The 24,783-nt window shown below is 38.6% G+C and overlaps 1 protein-coding gene across 4 annotated transcripts in view; it reads right to left on the reverse strand.

The window, feature by feature from the left end:
• The window catches only part of LOC136864415 (uncharacterized), a 312,192-nt gene that overhangs the window by 171,542 nt on the left and 115,867 nt on the right, over positions 1–24,783 (reverse strand). For all 4 annotated transcript variants that reach the window (XM_067141385.2, XM_067141383.2, XM_067141384.2 and 1 more), the window contains one exon: positions 15,873–15,983. In XM_067141385.2, the coding sequence (XP_066997486.1) occupies positions 15,873–15,983 (111 nt within the window). The remainder of the gene's footprint in view (positions 1–15,872; positions 15,984–24,783) is intronic.

Genomic DNA, 24,783 nt, shown 5'->3' on the forward strand with positions numbered 1-24,783 from the left:
TTGGAAAGACACAGGCAGCTGAAATTGTGAAAAAGCAAGAGGAACTAGTGAAAGAATGGCATTTAAATGGCAACGAACAGCGCATTAAACTGTTTCAAAGTGGTAGTGGAGCTCTCATTGACAAGGCAACGCTAGAGTGGTTCGCTAAAGTAAGAAGTCAGAATGTCCCTGTCTCAGGACCAATGATACAAGCAAAAGCGTTAAAGAATTCGCGACAGAATTAGGTATTGGAGATTTCAAAGCCTTGAATGGCTGGCTAGAAAGATTCAGAAAGCGACATGGTATCAACTTCAGAGTGATTTGCGGAGAATCATCCAGTGTTAATATGGAGGTTGTTGACAACTGGCAAGGAAAAATACCTTCAATCATAGACGGGTATGCTCCGGAAAATATTTTGAATGCCGATGAAACTGGATTATTTTTCCGTGCTTTACCCGACAAAACTTTGTGTTTCCAAGGAAATCGTTGTACTGGTGGAAAAGTTGCGAAAGAATGTCTTACTGTCTTGTTATGTGCAAGTATGAGTGGAGAACGGGAGGAGCCCCTTGTGATAGGAAAAGCTGCAAAACCAAGGTGTTTTAAAAATATGGACGTTACGAAGTTTGGCATTGAATGGAAAGCGAATAGGAAAGCATGGATGACCAGACAAATAATGACAGAGTGGCTAGGACAATTGGACAGAAAAATGATACGCCAGGGGCGAAAAGTGTTATTATTCCTCGATAATGCAGCATCGCATCCGGATACAATTAAGTTGCAAAATGTGAAGATCGTCTTTCTCCCACCAAATGTAACATCAGTTTCTCAGCCACTTGACCAAGGAGTGATCCAGAACTTCAAGGTTATGTACAGACAGTTAGTGATGAAGCACATAGTATCAGAATTTAACGGGAATGAAGTAACCCTTCAAACACTGACAAAGGGGCTGAATGTTCTCCAAGCAATTTCATGGATAACCAATGAATGGAAAAACGTCACGGCCTCAACAATTTGTAACTGCTTTCTGAAAGCTGGGTTTCCCGCTAGTGGTGGACATCCCAAAACAGAATCGGATACCCTTCCTGACAGCATGGAAACAACACAAGAGTTGATTAATGCAGCAGGTTACAGTGTACAAGTGAACACCTATATCGAAATAGATTCAGATATTCCAACAAAGTGTGAGAGTGGAGACACGAAAACGACTCTTCAGTCAATCCAAGGGAAGAGGGACAAAAATGAAGATTCTGATGAAAGCGGGAGTGAAGATGATGCTAATGATGACTTTGAAGAAAATACGGAAATGAATGTGCTGCCAATAACCTCGTACAGTGAGGCTCTCGGCATTGTTAAGCGACTGAAAGAATTTTATTGTAAACAAAACGATGAAAAAGGTGTAAATTTGACCCAGGATTTAATTGCACATAGTGAAAACATCATTGCTAAACCGAAATGGACAAAACAAATGAACATTAAGGATTTTTTCAAGTGCTAATGTTTTACTGTACTGTGCTAGATATTGCTACATCTACATACTTACTGATTTGACGTTTCAAAAACTCCTACGTTCTTTTTAATTTTAACATGGTGAACAGTAATAGTGTACAGTGTGCTCAATAGAGGTTTCCATAGAAGTGTTTTTGTCTCTTTAATACAGTGCATCGCAGCAGCAGCAGCCCATCTACAACTTTCTCATGTGAGTACAGTGCAGTATATTGTACAATACTGTATACAGTATACAATTAAAGGTACATTTGTGAGAATTGTTAACACATACTATACATGGGTTATTGTGTTCCAACTTATGTTTAATGGTACCGGTTTTATAACCTCTCGCGGGCGGACACCCCTTCATAACGGACATTTTTTTCGGTCCCGAAGGTGTCTGTTATAGGGAGGTTTTACTGTACTACTAAAAAAATATTACAAAAACAAAAAATAAAACATTAAAATCATGGCTGTTTGATAGGTAATGCACGAGTATCTGGCCCTTTATAAATGTCTTGATTATCAGCACACACTGTAGTTGGCCATTTTAAAAATTGGTCATAAAAACTCAGTGCCGGGAGTTCCACGTATTTAACTAGTTTCTAAATGTGCTGTATTTTTTTAGTCTGTATTGGCACTTTTTCACTGCAGGCTTTGTCTTGCGGCATTGCAGGAAGTTTTGCATTGAAGTTTTCTAGAAGGAATGTATGTTTCACAGGAGAATCTATGAAAATTGAAGCTTCTACTACTCCTGGTTTGTCACTGAAATATCTGAAGTTTGAAAGATGCAGGGGAGATCCAGAAAGTCCTCAGAAGAACAACAAACAAAGCATAGTTCTAGTTTTCATTACAGTGGGATCGCTGCCACACTACAGGAAAGATGAAAAGAAGTACGGCTTTGAAAGGTAAGTTGTCAATGACATAATACTTTTCTCCACAGCATGCAAAGTTACAAACAATGATTTCTAATACAAGGAGAGGCCTGACATAATTCTTTTCTCCACCGTTCAATGCATCTCAGTCTTAAATCTCAAATTAAGGAACAAATAAAAATGGCATATTTTGACATAATGCCTTTCAGCTCCAGCCGATTCAATTGTTTAGTTCTCAATATAATACAGGGACATTGCTTTATATCTACGACAGGGATTGTCATTTGTCCGGTTGCCTGTGTTGCAAGCCTGTCTCCCGCCAAGCAATTTGCTGTGATGCGACCAGCGCTCGCCCGGCACTGAGTCACTGAGTAAAGGAATTTGTACATACCCAGTTCACAACTGATGCTGAAAATGTTTGCCATTCATGCTACACATTGCTGGCACCTCCTTATGAAATTTATTTACTTTGAGAAGTTTCTCAGCACTGACTGATTCCATTTCGGCTCTTACATAGACTTTGAGCTCATTTATAGTATGAGGGGTTTTTGCATACACCCAATTTTTAAGAGTCCCCCATACATAAAAGTCGCCTGATGATAAGTCTGGGTTTTATGGGGGCACCATCTTCTGACTTATAATCCATAAACAGAAAATTCAATGCAATTCTGTCATGGATACTTCGGCAGTGTCAGCAATGGCGGAATCTTGTTGAAAATAAGCTGGCGAGCACTCTCCATAAGTCAGTTCATCAGGAAATTGGTAAAGAATCTCATTCACGTAACGCTTACTGTTAATTGTGCCCTCATAAAAAATAGGCCCGATAATTCCGTGTCCATTAAGTGCACACCAGACACCCAATTTTTTCACCATACGAAGGTATTTCGAGTGCAAAATCTGGTTTCTCCTGTCTATAACACCATGGTTCTTCGGGGCTGATGCGCTATGGGGTTTGGTTTGGTTTTATAACACCTATTATTCTGATGCGGATGGAACCATGCTTCACCTGTAAACAAAAAAATATCAATTTTGGATCGATTTCCGAATTAGCTCTCTATAAAATCCAAACTATAAAAAATCAAATCTCTAATTGGGGTCACATTCCCTTAACTTTTGTACTATCTGAGTCCTGCATGGCTTTAATTTAAGTAATTTTACAGCTTTATTAGCAGAACTCTTACTTACTCCAGTATCTTGTGCCGAACGCCTAAGACTTTTTTGCGGGGTGTGCTCTCGCCTCTCCCCAAACTTATATAATTTCTCTTCTGTAAGAACATGTCTATTTCTACATCTTTTATGATCATTTACTGAACCTGTCTGTTTGAATTTTCAACTAGATTATTGTATTGTCTGTTTGGAAATTTCTTACAAAATTTTCTGTATTTTTTTCGCACAAGATTTCCTTTACTTTATGAAGAAAAAAAACACACACATTCTCTCTCTCTCTCTCTCTCTCTCTCTCTCACTCTCACGAAATGAAAATACCATTGGAACAACACAATGAGCACTAAACACTGAACAAGTGACTAAGCTGAACCTTACGCTGATAAAGCTCTCAGCGACTGCAAAGGAGGGGAACTTGTGGCACCGAGAAGCACATTACAGCAAAGTGCTTGGCGGGAAACAAGCTCACAGGGCTGGCGATTGGGTGAGTGTCAATCCCTGTCATAAATAAAACAACGTCCCTGTAGTTTTCAAGAAAATTCAAAAATAAGAATGCTTCATTGATTTTTTATTTATATTTTCCCAAACCGAAAAAAATAAGTTCCAATATTGGAATTGGTAAATAAAAGAAGTTTGATTGCACAGCCATTTCTCAGGGCTCTGAACTAACCCACGAGCTATATATAGTAACAATGGCTATTATTTTATCAGCCACTATCTTTAAAACATACTAAAATTGTACAAGGAAAGAGGCAAAGTATAATGCAGTTTTAAGGTTTTGTACTTTACTTTTTTAAGATAGCGCCTAATAAAATAATGCCAATCACAATACATCTTCAAACAAAACTTACATACTTGTGTTATGTATGTATATATTTTTTGCTAGTGGTTTAATGCTGCACTAAAACACTGAAGGTTTTTGGCAGTGCAAGGATAGGAAAGGCCTAGGCTTGGGAAGAAAGTGGCCGTGGCCTTAATTAAGGTACAGCCCCAGCATTTGCCTGGTGTGAAAATGGGAAGCCATGGGAAACCACCTTCAGGTCTGCCAAAAGTGGAATTTGAACCCGCCATCGCCTGAATGCAAGCTCACAGCTATGCGACCTTAGTCACACAACCAACATGGTTTCCCATTTTCACATCAGACAAATGCTGGGGCCATGGCCATTGCCACTTCCTTCCCACTCCCAGCCCTTTCCAATCCCATCATCGCCATAAGACCTATCTGTGTCGGTGCGATGTAAAGCAACTTGAAAAAGAAAAAAACAAATAAATGGGAAACAAGGGTAAGGTAGGGATAGTTTCATCCACAAATTTTCTCTTAACAAAACAGACCGTTTGCAACTGTGAACTCACTGTACCAACTTTGTTATACCTTGATTCAAAATCAAGCAACTGTTGATACTATAATCATATACATGGAAACTGAATCACAGGGACATAACTCTTACTTTTTTTATAAACCCCACATAGCTTGGCAAGGATATGAAATGTGGCCAGCTTGGTGAGTAGCCAGCTACATCAATCAGCTATCACCCCGCTCACCTTCATTCAAGTTCTCCCGACGTACTCACAGTGCACTGATTCATTCCTACATCATAATATCAAAAAATAGCAGGTGATTCACTAATCAAATTTATTCATTGTGCAATGCAACAGTAGAGGAAATATCAGTACACAAGTTTAGAGATAAAAGGTCGGCAATGCAGTTATCACTGCAATCAAATCAGGGGAAATTGGAAAGAAAGCAGTGAAATATGGTATATAAATATCTTCCTCACACTCTCAAAAGACAATATTATGACCTTCTCTTCAATTCCTGCATCACTTACAGCACATGGCTTGGAAGACTTTGGTAGTTTCTTGTTAAACTCATTCTGATGTAAATGTAATAATATTTCTTTCTTTAGAGGTAGACCACCTCCAATCTTTTGATGTATTTAACCTTAAGCCATATAACTTGTCTTCCTGCTACGTTCCCCTTCACGTGATCTTGAGGAAATTTTTCTTTTGTGGGCTTGATTTTGAATTATTATGAGCCACTTCACAGCTTATTCTTGTCTCTTCTCTGTAACTTTTCTCTTTAAGCAACCATGTGGCCTTTACTTACAAATGTGATGGAGCCCCATTAGATACCAAACGGCTCTTTTCCTCATGGAGGTGTCTGCGAGATTAAAATAAATTTTGAATTAATTTCTCGTTGGTAAATTAAGATAACTTTGGGGTTAACATTTTTACAATTCTTTTCTTGTTTATAAATTTGGATTTCCAGATTCTTGAATATTTTGCTTACAGATCTTCACTGTTCCTTTGCCACCACTTCTCAATTCTTTCTGATAAGGGCTGATGACATAGATGTTAGGCCCTTTTAAATAACAAGCAACAAGTCTTTCTGATAATATTTTGTTTGCCCTTCTGGTGGTTTTATTCTTTTGTACCTTTGATGGGATTTTCAGTATTTACTTGAATCTCACAGCCATACTAACGTTATACTCAACTTGCCTTGTAGCAACATGTGTTGATTTATTATACTTCTCCTTTCCCTTTTCTGGGGTGAATAAATTTGAAAGATGCATGTGTTGAAATCTGAGCTTGTAATTACTTCATTCAAACCTGCAGATCCTGAATATGCTGTCCCAATTTTATATTTTTAAACCCTATAAGTTTTTCTACTGTGACCCCACATAAGGATTTGTACTGTCCACTTGATCAACAAGCAACATTTGTCTCACTTTCACCCTTCACTAAAATGCAGTTGTAATGATGGAACTGCCAGCCTTCTGCCAACACTTCAGTTGCCCAACTTATAGCACCAGGCTGACAAAAAAAAAAAAAAAAAAGTGTCCAATTGTTGCTTCTAACTCAGTTTCTTCCGGGGATTTTAACATTTATTTCTGACCCAGCAGTAGAAAGTCTCACGTATCGCATATGGCTTTTTATACAAGGAGTAAATTCTCTCAAGAGAAATTTCCAGATATGATTAGACAGGATTTCACTGACAGTTCCCAAGTATAGTCCTTTATTATGCAACACAAAAATTTCCCTGCCTCTAAATACAGCCTTTCCTGATTATCAGTTGAATCCTCCCATGATTTCCTTCCAGAGCCTATTTCCCTATTGGGCTATTCCTACTTAACATTACTAGTAAAAGAATCCTTTTACAGGTCATTTGGTTTATATCCAACCAATTTTTTTAGGGTACTCACTTCACGAGATACCTCGTCGCAGCCACCATAAATGGTTGTGCTCTATTGGATCCCTGGCATTGTGGACTATCACTTGATATTGAAGTTTCCATTGAGCAAATTCTAGTGGAGCACAGGCATGCAAATTCTATCCCATTCCCCCAGCAAGATTTCCATACACCATTTAGGGTGCAAGAACAGCTAAGTTGGGAACATCTATTCAACAATCCAAATATGCAGAAATCCTTTGGATTGGCATGAGGGCTCTTTACAAGAATGTCTTGAAATTGAATTACACAAATTCCTAATTCCTGTTCAATTTCCTGACAAAAACCCAGAAATATTTTGGCAGTATGACTTGAGGACTTTTCCATACGGGTTTGCACCTTGTTTAAGTGTACTCCATACAATCATGCGATGTCTGTCCAATACACAGGTGTTATAATGGATTCCTGGAAGTCTGCCATTTGTTTTATGTCGCACAAACTCAGACATGTCTTAAGGTGACAATGGGGTGAGATAGGACTAGAACTGGAAAGGAAGCAACACTTACTTGGTGTGAAAATGGGAAATCACGTAAAACTTTCTTTTCTTATTTTTTTCTTCTTACAATTTGCTTTAAATCACACCAACACGGATAGGTCTTATGGCAATGATGGGATAGGGAAGGAAAAGGGGGAAACAATGGCAAACCATCTTCAGAGCTACCGACAGTGGGGGTCAAACCCACTATCTTTCGAATGCAAGCTGATAGCTACGTGCATGAACGAATATGCACAGCCACTTGCTCCATGGAAAACCATCTTCGATGCTGCTGACAGTGGGGCTCGAACCCACTATCTCCCGAATGCAAGCTCACAGCTATATGACCAAAACAGCATTGCCAACTCACTTGGTAATTTCAGGAAGTAACATGCATTCACTTTCACATATCTCTTTTCAACCTTGAGTATCATAAATTTACCTGCATAATTTAATCCTCCGACAACCATAAACCCATGAAGGAAACTGTCCTAGCAGTGTCTAACAAAGCTGCTGCACCTATTGGCATTGATGTCACAGTACATTATCACCCGAATATGATCATCACCAATTAGATGGCCTTACACTCCATCCATTGTGACAGCTGTCTTCCAGTTTCACTCCACCAGGCGCATTTAATTATGTGTGCGCAAGAAAAACAAGCACAGAAAAGAGCCATAAAATACCCTTCCCTCTAACAATTGATTTTCAGTGCCATTACATAGCACACAGGTCACAACACTACTCACAATAGTAGAACCATAATTTCAACACTCATTCACCCAGTGGCAGTAGCATTATGTAATCAGTCATATATAAATTGAAGGACCTTCTGCATTCTACTCATTCTCTTTCAATATACTAAGATCTAAACGTGTCAATTCTCTAATTTTACGTTCATTATGTCCATGCACATCTATCTATTTCACTTATTCTGAACAGACCCTTCGTCCAATTTAAAATGTCTATGCTTAAAAAAGACACACTTGCCAACAAACACTGCCGATAGCATTGTTTTTTATTTATTTATTTATGAACAAACAGGCTTTCCGCCCCATTACATGTTCACAAAGCAATAAGACACAATATTAATAATTATAATAAAAAATAATAATAATAAAAATAATAATAAAATAATGATAATAATATAATAATAATAATAATAATAATAATAATAATAATAATAATAATAATAACTAAATACATAATAATATAATAATGATAATAGAGATAATAGGAATAAATAATAACAATTCTGTAGCAGTCCTCGGCTCGAGGATCCAGCAAACTCATCACTTGTCCTTATGCCTACAGCAACTTTCGTCACATTCATTTTCCCTGACATACTCCCGATCAATACCAAAACATCGACAGTCAGCACTTACATTCTAACCAGCCATAACCCAAACAAAAGTCCTCCACGTTCACAACAATAAATAACACAATCCTAACCCAGCAGAAAATCATAATAACTTACAATCAAATTTCAACACTGGTTTCCCTCCACACTTACCTTAAATACCACTCTTATTTCAATGCATTACTACCTCTCATGTTGCAACTTGCCCATTATTTAGCCATGCTTGATCTCATTTTAAAACCCAAGCCATGCTCAGCATTACATTTGCTATCGCAACCACCACTCATTACGTGTCCTTGCGGATTCAGCACATACGTCATCTTCATTGTCCTCTAACTTACTCTCTGTCCAAACCATAACAACCAACATTCCGCACTCGCCCTTCAATCCATCATACACTACATTTACCAACCCGCACTTAATACAATCATCTCTCCAACTCCAAAAGTTTCAGCAATAAATTAAACCATCTCATTACCAAACCATCTTCGCCTATACCAACACTTCTCCCACACCACATTTTGTTTCAATCGATAAATCTAAAATAATTCAGCAATAAATAAACCATCTACATACAAACTCCCGGATTCAGATACCACCTCTTACCCACAATTTCCATTCCCGATCCACCTCATATACCTTCCACAATACACCACTAAATCTAAATTTACAACATCTCAGATTTACAAAGATAACACCGCTTAACACCGCTTCTCACCATATTTCAACCCTAGTCCTCAATAACTGCGACCATTTTATACCACCACTTCTCCAACACCTCATTTCAGCAATATGACACATCTTAACTTAATCGTATCTAGATACCAGGCCATCTTCACCTTAAAATACCAAACACTCCTATACCATCTCTTCACCAACACCACATTCCAATCTCTACCATCCAAAACTCTTGTCCCTCTTAACACTCACTTAGTTAGCATTAAATAAACCTCCTACCTAACCAAAAGCTAATACAGCTCCCTTCAATACCAACACATCGCTTCATATACCACCTCTCAATCTCATACCACACTATCATGCTATCCTCTCTCTTATATACATCAACAATAAATATACCACTTCACCATTGCCACATTTCAGTCTTCACAAATAATTACCATCATAACCTAATAAATTTACAGTGAATAACAATTACTGACATATCATAAAACTTACCAATCAGCGTCAACTCCAAATATCACAATAAATATATCACTTCACCCTTACCACGTCTCAGCCTTCACAAATTATTTACCATATTTCAGCCTTCACAAATAGTTACCATCATAACCTAATAAAATTACAATGAATAACAATTACTGACATATCATAAAACAAACAGACCATGCCCTCCTGTCCTCTTACCTAACTCCCCTAACTAAATACTCAGTCCCTATATACACTAAACCATTAAAATTTTAACCTACTCTCTCCTTCCCTTATAGACATAACTATTCTACCCCCCTATTCCCCTGCCCACCCTCTAACTCACTCTCCTTCATTTTACTCTCGCAGGCCTTTTTTGTCGCACAAAAATACCTGTTCAATTCACCCCCTTTTTCCCATTGTTTAAGAATCCATCTCAGTATTGCGTTCTCATCCCCTCTCCCCAGTATTTCCCGATGCTCGGCACTCAATAATCCATGTCTTAACCCCCTCGTTCCCTCACAGTCTCTTAGCAAGTGAAACTCATCATTCACATCTCCACAAAGTACACACCTTGTCTTATCCCTGCCCTGTAACCAGCCCTTATTCCTTGGCAGACCTAAAAGCCACCACATCATCCCATATCTATTTGACCTATCGACGTATCTAATATTCAACCCTGCTATCTCCTCTATTTTCGTCAAAACACTCAGCGAATTTCTTAGTCTGCTTTCCCCCAATAATTTCTGCCTATGGATATCCCTAATTCTCCTTTCCAGTATTTTCATCCCTCTCACTTCTGTCTTTGACCAAACCTCCCCCCACAGGTGCCCTAATCCTATCCTCTCTAAATACCCTTTTATTTTTTCTAACCATCCACCCTTATACATGCTCTTAAATTGCTGTACATATGCAGCCTGTAAAACTCTCCCACCTTCCTGTCTTTTTAAATTCATCCAATATCTAACTATTCTTTTCACACCCTCTGATTCCAAATCCTCCCCACACATTAATTCCGCCCCTACATTTGCTGTACACCTCGGTAAGCCCATCACTAACTTAGCAAAACTACTAACAATCTTTCTTAGTTCCTCTCTTTTTTCATCCAGCCCCCAAACTTCTGCTCCGTATAATACCCTCCCCACTATTACCGACCTGAACACGAGTCTCAGTGTTTTGTAACTGATCCCCGGGAACTTGAGTAGCAAATTTCTGACTGAGGCTAAGGCTGCCAAGCCTCTATATTTCATTCTTTTGATCTGGTCACTCCAAGTTCCTTTATCATTAAAAATAACTCCTAGATATTCCAGCTTCCTTACCTGTTCCAATCTTTCTCCCTGTATTACCCAATTCCCTTCAATCTTTCTTCTTTTGTTCACCTGTACTATCAATATTTTAGACTTATTTCCATTAATTTTCAATCCCCATTTCCTCGCAAATAGCATCACTGACTCTAAGGCCCTATTCATCGCCCCTGAAGTTAACGTCATCAATAACACATCATCCGCAAATATCAGTCCTGGCACTTCCACACCATTAATTACCGGTACAGCCCAATTTCCTGCCCCAAACCCCTCTAAAATATCGTTTATAAATAAAATAAACAGTATGGGCGATAACTTGCAACCTTGTTTTAAACCCACCTTGGACTCCAATGGTCCACTCATTCTCCCTTCTCCCAATTTTACACAAAACCTGACATCCCTGTATATTCCTTCCACTGCCCTCAACATCTTCTCCGAAATCCCTAGCCTACCTAATTTCTCTCGTAGGGCCTCTCTATTTACCTTATCAAAAGCTTTCTCAAAATCTATTGCTGCTACATAAACCGTACTTCTATTCATATTCTTATACTTTTCTAAAATAGTCTTTACTATCATTATATTATCCACTGTTCTTTTCTTTTTCCTAAATCCCCCTTGGTAATCTGTCAAAATTCCATTTTCTTCCGCCCACCCACTTATTCTGTTCGCTAGCACCCCAGTATATATTTTACTCAGAGAATCCAGCAGAGATATACCCCTATAACTGTTCACATCGTTCCTACTACCCTTTCCCTTGTATATAGGGCATATAATTCCTGTTTCCCATTCCCTAGGGTAATTTCCTCCCTCGAATATCCTATTGAATAGTTTCACCATGCCCTCTATCATTATCTCATTTTTACTAATTTCCTTCCAAAACTTATTATTTATACCATTACACCCCCCGGCCGACTTCGCTCTGGCTCTGCTTATCACTCCCCGGATTTCCTCTCTTGTGATTTCTTTATCCAAGTCATAAATTGCCACTCCCCTATTACTCCAAATTACTTCTTCTCCCGAACCTCTCAATCTATCACCCCCCTTTTTTCCTAGTAATTCCTCGAAGTGCCTGACCCATTGCACTTCCTCAATACTCGTTCTCTCCATATTCCTTCCACCCTTAATAATTCTATTAATCTTATCCCAGACTCTCTCAAAATTGTTAGTCTTGCAGTCATTATTTATGGCTTCCATTTGTTCCTCTAACCACGTCTTTTTTGTCTCAGAAATTTTCTTTTTATACTCCTTCCTCAATCTACAGAAAAACTCCCTTTCTTGGCTTCCACCTTTCCTTCTATATTCTCCTAAAGCGTCCATCACCCTCCTCCGCAATCCTTCACACTCCCTATTAAACCATTCTTCTCCCTCTTTCTTATTTCCTTTTCTAGCTTTCACCTTCTGCGCTATCATCTTTATTGGATGTAGCAACAATTCCAAGGCTTTATCAGTATCATTCTCTTCTAACGCCCCTTCCCACCCAAATTTCAGAAGATGTAACTCCTCCTTTACTACCCTATTCCAATCCCGGCCCACCTTCTCTGTCCATTTGTACTTATTATAACCCCTCCCTCGTTTATCCTTTGTCTCATTTTCCTTCATTGTACGCTTCTCTACCTCTCTTTTCAGCATAACCCTCACCGGGAAATGGTGTGACTCAATCCAATCTCCTATTTCCATACTTACAACTTCCCCAATCATCCCTTCCGAGCTCAGAACCATATCTATCACACTACCCCCTTTCTCCGTAACATATGTCAATTTCCCCGTCCTGTCACCCTCTATCCACCCATTCAGAATATACAAGTTTCCCACAGCACACATCTCTAGGAGCTTCTCTCCATAACTATTTGTAATTTTGTCCTCACTCCTTCTGCTTTCTAACAAACACATTCCATCCTCCTTACTATAAATTGGGCTCTGTTCTCCTATTCTCGCGTTCCAATCCCCAAATAACAACATATCCTCCTCCCCTGGATACATTCCCCTTATCCTACCAATATCCACCAATAACTCTTCAAAAAAATATTTATTTGCATATTCTGAATTACTAGGATGGCAGTAAACAAAAGCTAGATTTATTTTCTTCCTCCGTCCCTCTCTCTCTCCCAAATTCAATCTCAGCCATATGGTTTCCATCATATCGGTCTCTATATCCTCTACTCTTTCACTAATTTCTTCCCTAATTAGAACTATCATCCCTCCTGGTGCTCGTCCCTTATTCCTCTCTTTTCTTCTATATTTATATTTTATCTCAAACCCCTTCCATGCAATCTCCCTCCCTGTTTCCAACCACGTCTCTAAGAGTGCCACAACATCGAAACTTTCAATTACTTCCCTAACTTTCTTGTTTCCTAATTTGCTCCTTACTCCTTCAATATTCACACATCCTATCTTCCAAAATTGTTATAACTTTCCCTCCCTCCCTTCTAGGTCTCCCACTCTATTCTTACTTCTAGTATTTATCGACCTCTCTCCCTCTGTATCCTCCATCCCTTTACGTACTTTTCCCCATATGTCTTTTAAGCTCTTACTCCTGACTTTACTCATAAGTTTTTTACCTTCTTGTCTATCTGTCTCCTCTTGACCTTTCTTTTTCGCTACACCACTGCACCCTGCACTCACCTCTTCTTGCTGCTCACCCCCACTCTCCCCCTCACTATTTTGGACTTCTGAATCCATCTCCCTTTGTCCTTTCTTACTCACTGCACCACTACACTCTCCTCTCCCAGTTTCTTGCGGTCCACTCTCACCGTCCACTTCACTATCTTGGTCTTCTGTCTCCCGGCTGCACTGCCCATTCTCTTCCGAGATGCCCTGCTCTCCTGCCACGTCCCTCCTCCTCTTCTTTTCTTCTTTCTTCTTCCCATCTTGTCTTGACCTCTCACCACTCTCAGCCCTCTCGTTTTCGTCCATTTCCTTTAGCTTAGAAACTGAATGAACTCTGACCCATCGCCCGTTCGTCACCTCCAACCTCAGACCTCTTATTCGGGCCTTTAGCCCCTGGTTCCTCGCTCTCCAAAGGTGCCTATTCAAGATCTTCGCGTTTTCACTTCCTTCTCTTCCCATGTCTCCTTTCACCCCTATCTTCCGCCCTTGTAAATTCTTGCTATTTCTTAACACAGAATCTGCCATTAGGGTTGAGAACAATGTAACCCTAATTGGCCTCCGACCTTTGATTCTACCAACTCTCTCTACATCATCAATGTCTACCTCACTAAAGTTTACCTTCATAACATCCCGTATAGCTTCCACCACCTTAAATATCAGCTCAATCTTGCTCTCTCTCGCCCCTTCCTCAATTCCATATAAAAATATGGCTTTTTTCAATCTCTCCTGCCTGTACCCCTCCGCTTCTTTCTTCATCTTCATCACCTCGTCTTTCAGATGCTTCACTTCCCCTCTCAATAACTCAATTTCTTTCTCGTTATTGACCACTCTCCTGCTCGATTCCTCTGTCTTCGTTTCAAGCCATTTCTTCATGTTCCCTATCTCCCTTCTCTGCTCCTCCATCATGTCCTTTATTTCCTGCACCTTATCCCATTGACACTTTTCCTGCATCACTTCACTTACAACCACCCTGAGTGCGGCCAAATCCTCTGTGCTATATTTTCCACTGGTATTTGGGCCTGGGTTTACTTCCACCCCCCCAATAACCAGTAACACTGCTATCACTGTCACCACCAGCACCGCTTCACTCATTTTCAATCCGTCCGTCACCAATCCATTCCTGACCTCCTTCTTCTGCCTTGCCTGCCATTTCCCAATAGCGGCCCGGTACTGTTCAATGCCAACCATGTTTACAGCACGCACTTCGCTACGCAACCTCTCTCCTCGACTGCTCGAGCTAGACTGGCCGATAGCATTGTGAAACAGTAAAAAGATATTTTTTTCCCCAAAACTTCATCAAAAGTTCAAGTTTGCACACTGCTCTTTAAAATCCATCTTTCTTACTTCTCAGCATAAACACAACTAATCAAAAAACATGTCTGCACATGCCACTCCTTAGTTAACGGGAGAAACCATTTTCATTATGGGGAAGAGGGATGGTAGGATGCATTTCAGACATCACTAATGAAGTGACAAGCAAGCATCTTACCGGGATGATACTTCCTATTAAAGAAACAGCCTGGAGAGAAAAATGGCTATTTAGGTATTTTTGACTAAAACTTCTAGGTAATCCAGCAGAAAAGTCTTTTTTTTTCTTTTTTTTTTCCCCTAAATAATTTTATACACTTAATTTTTTTCCCAGTAATATTCAGCTTAACTTTACCAAAATTTTATGCTATATGTACAATAGTCATATTAGAAAACCTGTGGATGGAATTTTTGAATGCAGAACTTTTATGGGTAGTACAATAAATATTGGTACAAGTAAAATTTCATTCCTTAAAATACAATATTTCCAGATATAAATCATATACAGATAAACCAATACAAAGAGTTTTCTGAATATGTATTATATATTAAATTTCAAATTTTAGAAAAAATTACAATGGAAATTAACAAAAAAATTATTTTCATAAACAATCATTTTTCATAGGGTCTATTTAAAATATCTCCAATTCGGGAATACCTTTTCTATAATTTAGAAAATATTTCCTGAACATGACATGAAACGATCTGTTTATCTCCAGACTGTCCCCTTAAATGACCATATCCTTTTTTGAGGTAAGCCTCAGCATCTATTAGTTTCTTTAGATTATATTATGCTACTTGCTTTTAGATCTCTTAACTGAGTACTTTTAATGGTAAATCACACATCCACACAATAGACAGAGAAAGAAGGATAAAGGAAAAATAGGGTTGAAGCTTATATATCGTTGTACAGAAATGAAGAGGAGAGGCAGATCATTACCTGTTGATTTTGTATTTCAGGAATATTTGGAATGGGTCTAGAAACAGCATAGTTTCCAATCTCTATCGCTTGCAGCTCTTCATCCTCAGTTATAACAGTCTCAACAGGGACCTACAAGAAAGATTACTGCAATTAGAAACCAATATACCAAAATTATGCAATAATTCAGGAAAGGAAGACTGGTAACAATCCCTCAAAATATTCCCCATGTCAATGGAATCAACTGATGCACTTCCCAATTGCCAAGAAAGGTTGTAATAAAACGTGAAGGTTGACTGAATTCCGACAGAAAGAATACATAACTGGTATAACTAACAGGCAGGTGTATAAACTCTCAATTAACCGCAGTGGTCTAGAAAAACATTTTAAGAAAATCAAGGCAATTTCTAAGCAATGAAACTTATTGCACCAGACTGTAGAGCTCGGCACTGAAACATGGCATCTTGCATCTCAAACAGCTAACGTACAGAGCTAAGGTCCTCACCATGCTGAAGTTCAGCTCAGTTCAATGAGCAAATGTTTACAGTACACGGTAGTACTATTTACTGTTTTCTGTTGGTGCCGAGCAATGTTGGAAAAATGTTAATGTGTAGTGTTGATGACACAGCATTAGTTGGAAATAGTGCATTAACTTGAAGAAAGCAGTTCTGTACAGCACTTGTCTTCGACTTACGGGATGGGCGAAATAACATTCCAGGATATCCAAAAAGAAACAAAGACAAGGTAATAAGTCTTATAAGCAGCTCTTATTCATCCATGGATTTGTCAAAGCAGAAAACAATGAAAATATCTACTTATAAAAAACTGGATAAAACCATGATTCTGTAGTTCCAATAGAAATGAGCAGAAAGCATGCAAGTATCCAGCATAATATGTCAAAGGGCCCCTTTTCTTTTTTCTTCCTCCCTATGTTTGTGGAGTGGGTTACTGTAGAAACATCCTAGTTCGTAAACCACGGGCAGCAGCTGAGTGGCCGAGTAAGTGGTCCTGAGTGTCAGGATACCAGTTGTTACGGCATAGGAGCGGGCATCTCGGACATATTCTGAGTCATGGTCATCCCTGTGCTCAAGCAGTTGGGACAATATAATCCACCGGCAGTCCCTAACCCATTTAGAGAGAGATCCCCAGTCTAGCAACCTGCTTCGCAGAAATTTCACCAAACACACTCAGATACAATTGATGAATTTCATCTTATTCCAATAACCACATTGACAAAACAATCCAATTGTCAAATGGAAACGTCCACATTTTCAATACCTTTTTGTATCACACATTTAATTATGCATTATTTTTATAGAATAAATGTTTCATCTCCTATGGATACATCTTCAGTTCCTTGAAAGACTTAGCACAAAATCACAAGAATAATACTCAATATCACTTGTACACATATAGTTTTCAAAATGATGAGTCTTTCATCTTAAGAATATCATTAGAATCAAATTTATAATCTACAGGGAGTCTGAAAATGAGTTACAGAAAATGTATGGGCATAATAAACTCAACTGTTTGGTTAAATCGTCAGGGGTAACTAGTTCATATCTCTTAAGTTCTGCGATGTACTACACCGAATTCGCAACAGAACGTTAGCGGTGAAGTGTTAATATTAGCATTCAAAATTCCCCAGAAAAATACATTGGGTACGCAAAAATGATCAGAATCTCTTCTAGTGAATGGAGTACAGATATGAGCAGGTGACTGAGGATCGCACGGTACCCGTTGTTTACATGTGCTGTGCAGTTGGCAAGCAATACAGCAGAGTACACTGAGTGACTCAACACGCTGGGAGTGGACAAACAAGACATCAGGAAAGAGAAATGCAGTTAAAATATATGAATAATGGTAATTTTAAATCTTGGAAGTAAATATGTATGTAATACTGTATGTTCTATTAAAATTAAGTAAAACGCTGAATGGAAACTCTTCTCAGACTTCTGCAGTGTGGCAAACTTTGTCATGAACTAAATGTACTGTCTTTACCGATATGCTTCATAAAACAACTGCACTGTGTTCACCCGAGACAGGAAGGAGTTTTACTTTTAGTACTTCAGTTTTGTATACCAGTAGTTCAGGATACCTTAGCACACGATAATCAGAGTAGAGACGCTACATTATCCGGACAGATGATCAGATGATGCTCTGTGATACGCTGCCATTATAAGAAATGTTGCATATGATCGAGCAACACATCAGTGTGCTCCAGTAGTGCACAGCCCAAGGTTATCAAGTACGAGAGCTTGGCCAGCCAGCCACACTCAGTACATATTGGCACAGAAGTTGCTCATGATTGAACTTACACTTCTTTGTCAATTTTCTGGTAAGATTTCATGAGGAGGAAATAAAATACGCTAGAGATCGATTTTTGTTTCAGAACACTATGTCCTCTTACAATTTCAGTCGTAACTTATTTCCAGACATCCTGTATATGAAATAAACACTTTGAAACAAAACCATCTTTAAAGACATAATCTTACGTCGGATGAAGTTAGAATATAATAGTGATTCTCCTCTGGAGATGTCTTCGGTTCCTTATAAGACTTAGCATAAATCACAAGGATAAGAATTTATTTTTGCAGATATATTCTTTAGTTTTAACAGTATCATGAGCACCAAACTTGTGATATATATGGAACAAACATTCAGAAACAAATCCATTTTTAAGGTATACTCTAAAGTCAAATGCAGTTAAAATATATGAATAATGGTAATTTTAAATCTTGGAAGTAAGTATGTATGTATGTAATACTGTAAGTTCTATTAAAATTAAGGCCCGGTTGTATAAAGACATCTGACTGGAGATCAATTAAGAACTTAGTTCTGAAAATGAACTGAGATTACGACTTCATCACGTTGTATAAAACTGAACTCGGTTTACACATGTGTAGTTCAAATGTAATCGGAGTTCAAAAAATTGGACGTGGCAACACCGCAAAACAAATGAAATACGAAATAGCTCGCCCCGTTGGATAATACTTAAATAGTGGGATTGACCTGGCCGTGACTGTCAACAAATGAAATACGAAATTGCTGTGACTGTCGAAGGAGAAGGAGAAGAAAATAATATTGTAATCTCGCGAAGTAAACATGGAAGGAACTTCACACAGAAAGAAAAGGGCGATCTGGCGGATATTGTACTATCAAGGTACAAACATATAATAGAAAATAAAAGAACCTATATGGTGACATCAAAGTTGAAAGAGAAAGCCGTTGACTTGTCAATGTTAAAGAGCTCTCCAACAACCATTTGAAAACTTACTGTAGTATAAAACCTAAGAGTTGTTAGGAACATACACATGGGTGACAGGGGATAATTTATAAGACTAGGTTTCTGTAGTGTGTCCCTTAACTTTAGTTCCAGTCGTTCCACAAAATCTTTCGATAAACGAAATCTTATTTTGAACATTTCACACAATTCAATAATCGGATTCCGTCTGTGCCGAAAGACGCGAGGAGCTCGTTGTAAAATCAACTCTTCTTCATTAGACGAAAAGTCGGAATAATCTGACATCCCTGCTAAAGAAAATATATATGCTTTGTTTTGTAAACTTGAAACATAATAGGAAACTAAGTAACAACATGTTGGTATAGCAGTGGGCTATTGTTTATATTATATTCACATAACCTCACTTCTGAAAAAATAGAGCGATCTTTAGCAATATTATTTAACTACTAGCATTCAATATATTTATAACACACCTCGATATTATTAAGGTACGGTATTCTTACGCAGATACGATACAAGGAAACACTTCTCAAGTCTTCAGGTCTACTTCAATGTTTAATATGAATGATAATGATCTAAGTTCAAGGAGATTAACCGACGAATATTCGGCAGTCAAATCTGAACTTAGATCAAGACGAGATGATCTTAGATTAGTATTTATACAACGGAAAATCGATGTTCAACTTGACTGGCAGCCATTTTTCCTCTTTAAACTCAGATCAAAAGTTTTATACAACCGGGCCTAAGTGAAACGCTGAATGGAAACTCTTCTCAGATGACAATTAGCATTGTTTATATGGAATGCATTGGAATTTCCAGAAAAATAACACATAACACAGTACAACAGTGAATTGCTCTCAGACACAGAATATATCAATTGCCATGTTTTCAGACACACAGATCACGAAAATAACATTACTTTTTTCGTATCACCTAACATTGTTGAGATATTTGTATGACACCGTATAGCAGGACTGTTACTTTCTTAGGGTGCGGAAGGTGCTGTTGTCTCCCTGTTAGGGCAACTTTCTTATTACCGGTATACCTCTCGATTTTATTACTCTAAATGAATGTTAAACCCCTAGGAATGTCAAGGTATATGGAATTTTTGGGTTGTTATTGTAAATAGCATGAAGTAGTGCCTTGTAATGCCTCATTCTGTCCAGCTAGAGTTGTGAGTGAATCTTTGTAGTAGTGTCTGGCTCCATGGCTAAATGGTTAGCGAGCTGGCCTTTGGTCACAGGAGTCATGGGTTCGATTCCCGGCAGGATCGCGAATTTTAACCAATATTGGTTAATTTCGCTGGCACGTGGTCTGGGTGTATGTGTCGTCTTCATCATCATTTCACCCTCATCACGACGCGCAGGTCGCCTATGGGGGTCAAATCAAAAGACCTGCACTTGGTGAGCTGAACATGTCCTCGGGCACTCTCAGCACTAAAAGCCATATGCCAGTTCATTTGTAGTGGTTAACACTTTCAACACTACCATATTTTAACATGGATCCTGGCTGTGAACTGGGTCTTTTTCCTAATTTTTAACACGTTATTATGGAACAGTGAAACATATTACATGCCTGATTTTTGTACCGTATGAAGGTGTCAACCATCCAAAATGAAGATGTTAATCAACAAGTGAATATCTGAAGTAATTTAATTATACTAGTCTTACGAAAAACATGAAAAAAATAGTAAGGAAAAAACTTTTTACATTGAGGTTATACCAATAAGCATCCAAAATGAAGATGTTAATCAACAAGTGAAAATCTGAAGTAATTTAATTATACTAGTCTTATGAAAAACATGAAAAAAAGTATGGAAAATTTGTTTTACATTGAGGTTTAACCAATAAGCTTGCTCAAACAATAAAAAACAATCATTTAATGTGACTACTTAGGCCACAAATAAACACAAATGCAGTGGAATAAAATATTTACCTATTTAGGAATAGTTTGTTTTTGTATGGTAGTCCTGAAAACATTGGACTATACACAGTCCTACTTTGCACTCCTTGCACCACCATCTACTCTCTTTTCTGGTAACACTTTCCTTCTTGCCCCTGTCTGAGCATACCTTGCAATAACGAGTAGCATTCACTTTATTGTTCGTTGGAGGAACCTTTTCTGGAAAATGGCGAGCAAAAGTCCTGTCAACACTGGTGGAGGGAGTAGGTTCCAGCCTTGAGATGTCTCCTCCTCCTTTAACTGCTAACCGCGAACTGATCACTCTCATGTAATCCACAAGAGATATCTTTGATTTTGAGATCTCTTCATATAGAATGAAACCATTCACAACAGACATAAGGAAAGATTGTAAGAAGAGCTTTTTCCACCATTTCATTGTCTCTTGTGCAAATGGGTAATAACTGTTCAGTTGATCTGCTCCATCAACACCAGTTTTATTTATAAAGTAATCAATGACTACGTCAGGCTTTAGTTTCTGTACGAAACCACCCTTCAATCTACCAGAAACAAGTGTAGTGGAAGCCTTATGTTTTGTTGAAAGGCATAAAACATCCTGCTTGCTCTTCCACTTCACAGCAAGAAGGTGCCCTTTCCTCAAAAATATCACGTCGTCCTTCTTCAATTTCTTTGTCTTTAACGTTGGTGGTAAACCCTTCCTGTTTTTCATGACAGTTCCAACAGCCAGGGTTTTCTTTTGCCACAGCATATTCAGTAGGGAGGGGCTAGTATAGTACCTGTCCATATAAATACAGTGGCCCTTTCTGAAAAACTGAGCATAATCTATCTACAAGAGCCTGAATGCTGTTGTCAATGTTCCCTGCGGATCCCGTATATATTTCACAATTCAGTACGTGGCCTGTTGCCGCATCGCAAAGTACATACATTTTCATACCGTACTTATTGGGCTTATTCTTCATATAAACCCTAAACCCTACTCGACCACAGAAGGGACATATAGCCTCATCTAATGTTAGGTTCTCATACGGCTGGCAATGCATTTGTGCACAAAAAAATCAAAGAAAGGCCCGAGTTTATGTAGTGGGTCTTGATTAGGTTCCCCCTTCTTGATGAAGGTGGCATTGTCATTTAGGTGCAACATAAATAAAATTCTGGAAAATCTATCATGACTCAACAATCGACTTGCAAATCCTGTCTGATAAAAGGGATCAGTAGACCAATAATCACCAAGTTTGGGTAGCTTCACCACACACATATGCAAAATTGTTGCAAAAAACCAATAAATTTCGTGAAGTTTTACTGCAGACCACCGGTGCCACATGGAATTTTCCTTCAGTTTGCCCTGACATTTCATTGCCGCAATTGTCGTACCTGCATATCTGTTAGTTTTCTGTTTTTATATCTTTGATCACATCATCACTAAAAAAATTACTGAAACAATCCATTTCGTCACTCCCCACGCAAAACTGAGTAGAACCAGATGCCAACTGGAAGACAGGTAGCTGTGGTTGGTCATCTGTTTCTGACCATTCATCAACAGATTCAGATGATCTAGCAGATATTCCCGGCACAGGTGAATCATCAGCCTGCATCTCTTCGTCTAAATGAAAAAAATAAGCCCAAATTTCTGTAGGCCAAGTATTTCTATCATTTGTATTCGGAGTAGAATAATACAGCTAAGCACTTATGTTCCAAAGTGACGTAATAAATAAAAATCTTACCTGAACTATCGCTTGGTAAGTTATCTGGTTCGTAAGCAGGGTCATCATCACTTTCATCCATCTCTGAACCCGCTTCTCCCGATAAAATATCCAAAATATCACTATCATTGAGCCGGTGTGAAGACATGTTTACACAGTTACACAGCTGACAGCGTGACAGATTTGGTGCGCGTAGCACACGGGACACCGAGTGCTTCGGTAGAGGTCACGGCAAGGAGAAAATACCCTGTTTATTGTTTCAGTTCGAAATTCCCCCAATAACTGCTGCATTCTAGTGGTCACTCGATGAACTATTACCTCCAACCAAGGGACGGGAACCATACGTGATACGTGCAGCTGGATATAAAAACACAAGAAAATCACGCCCGTATCATATACGGGTGCCGTCCAGAAGCACGAAAGCAGCGCGCCCGTATCCCGTACGGGCATATTGTTGAAAGTGTTAAGTGTCATTCTATTCGTATACTGAAAATACTGTGCAGCAGAATTAAGAACTTGGGTTTATACAATCTGCCAGCTCATATCCTAGTAGCCTATACAGCCTAGTAGCTAATACTTCTCCCTTTTTTTTGTTATGTTTGCAGAGATTATTATACAAAATCTTGGCGCAAAAGTATAACACCCCTACTTGTGATAGCCTACAATATATATTTCGAGAAGTATAGTAAATATGGCGATAGAGAACAATATTGTGTGCCCAACACGTGCTGTACAAATTGCCAAAGAACTTTAACAGGTTGTTAAAAGGTACGCATTCACGTATGCCTTTTGCGATTAAAATGTTATGGAGGGAACCTATGGATCACATTACAGACTGTTATTTCTGTATGGTTATGTATCTGATTTTACCTCAAAAAATAAGCATGCAATTCAATATCTGAATTTGCGATTAGCAACAGGTCCTGTTAAACATAGCGATAGTTTACCAGTTCCAAAGCCTCCTGAAATATGGACCTTGGAGCAAGAATCTACCTCTCCTGGCTCTAGTTTCTCTCCTGATAGATCATCCCTTCCTGATCCTGATTTTAATGTATCTCAATAACCTCATTTGATATAACAAGCTGAATCTTGCGAGAGATTTGAAATTAACCAAAACACAGGCCGGGTTTTATCATCTCGTCTTCAAGGATGGAACCTTTAACAACCTGGCACAAAAATAACATTGTTCAGGTAACAGAAATAAAATCTGTCAGCATTTCTTGCAGATAACAAACAATTACTTTACTGCAATGAGTTTAATGGGCTAATGGTGGCTCTGGGAAGAGATCGCGAGATCCTATCTTCCATCCTAAAGAATGACGCCTGTTCATAGACTCGCCGAAAACTAGCTTAAAAGCCATGCTTTTCCATAACGGAAATATATATCCATCTGCCCCAGTTGCCTATACCATTAATATGAAGGAAACATATAATAGTATGAAAACAATTCTTAAGGCATTGAACTATACAGAACACGGGTGGCAGATTAGTGCAGATCTAAAAATGATAGGTATGCTAACAGGAAAGCAGCCAGGATTCACAAAATTCTGTTCTTTTCTATGTGAGTGGGACAGTCGAGATAGGCATAATCATTATGAAATTAGAGGGTGGCCATCAAAAGAAAGTCTAGTATTAGGACCAAAAAAAAGTGTTAAAAACTTGACATTTGTTGAAGTCACCAAAATAATTTTGCCCTCATTGCATATAAAATTGACATTCGTACATATCAAACGGGTGTTGATGAAGAAATTTGTTACGGCGATAGACAAATCAGGAAAGGCATTTCAATATTTAAGGGGAAAATTTCAATGTTTGGGTGAGGCAAAACTAAAGGAAGGTACCTTTATAGGCCCAGAAATACACGATCTGTTGCATGATTCTCTATTTGAGTGGCCTCTTGTTCCTCTTGAAATATGAAGCCTGGCTTGCTTTTAAATCAATTTGTGTGAACTTTCTGGGAAACTATACAGCAGACAATTACAGAGATACGGTGGAAGATTTGCTGTGGGCTTACAAGACACCAATGCAACATGTCCCTTAAAATTCACTTCCTCCATACGCACTTGAA

This window comes from Anabrus simplex, chromosome 2 (genome assembly GCF_040414725.1).
Source record: "Anabrus simplex isolate iqAnaSimp1 chromosome 2, ASM4041472v1, whole genome shotgun sequence".
Taxonomy (NCBI): Eukaryota; Metazoa; Arthropoda; class Insecta; order Orthoptera; family Tettigoniidae; genus Anabrus; species Anabrus simplex.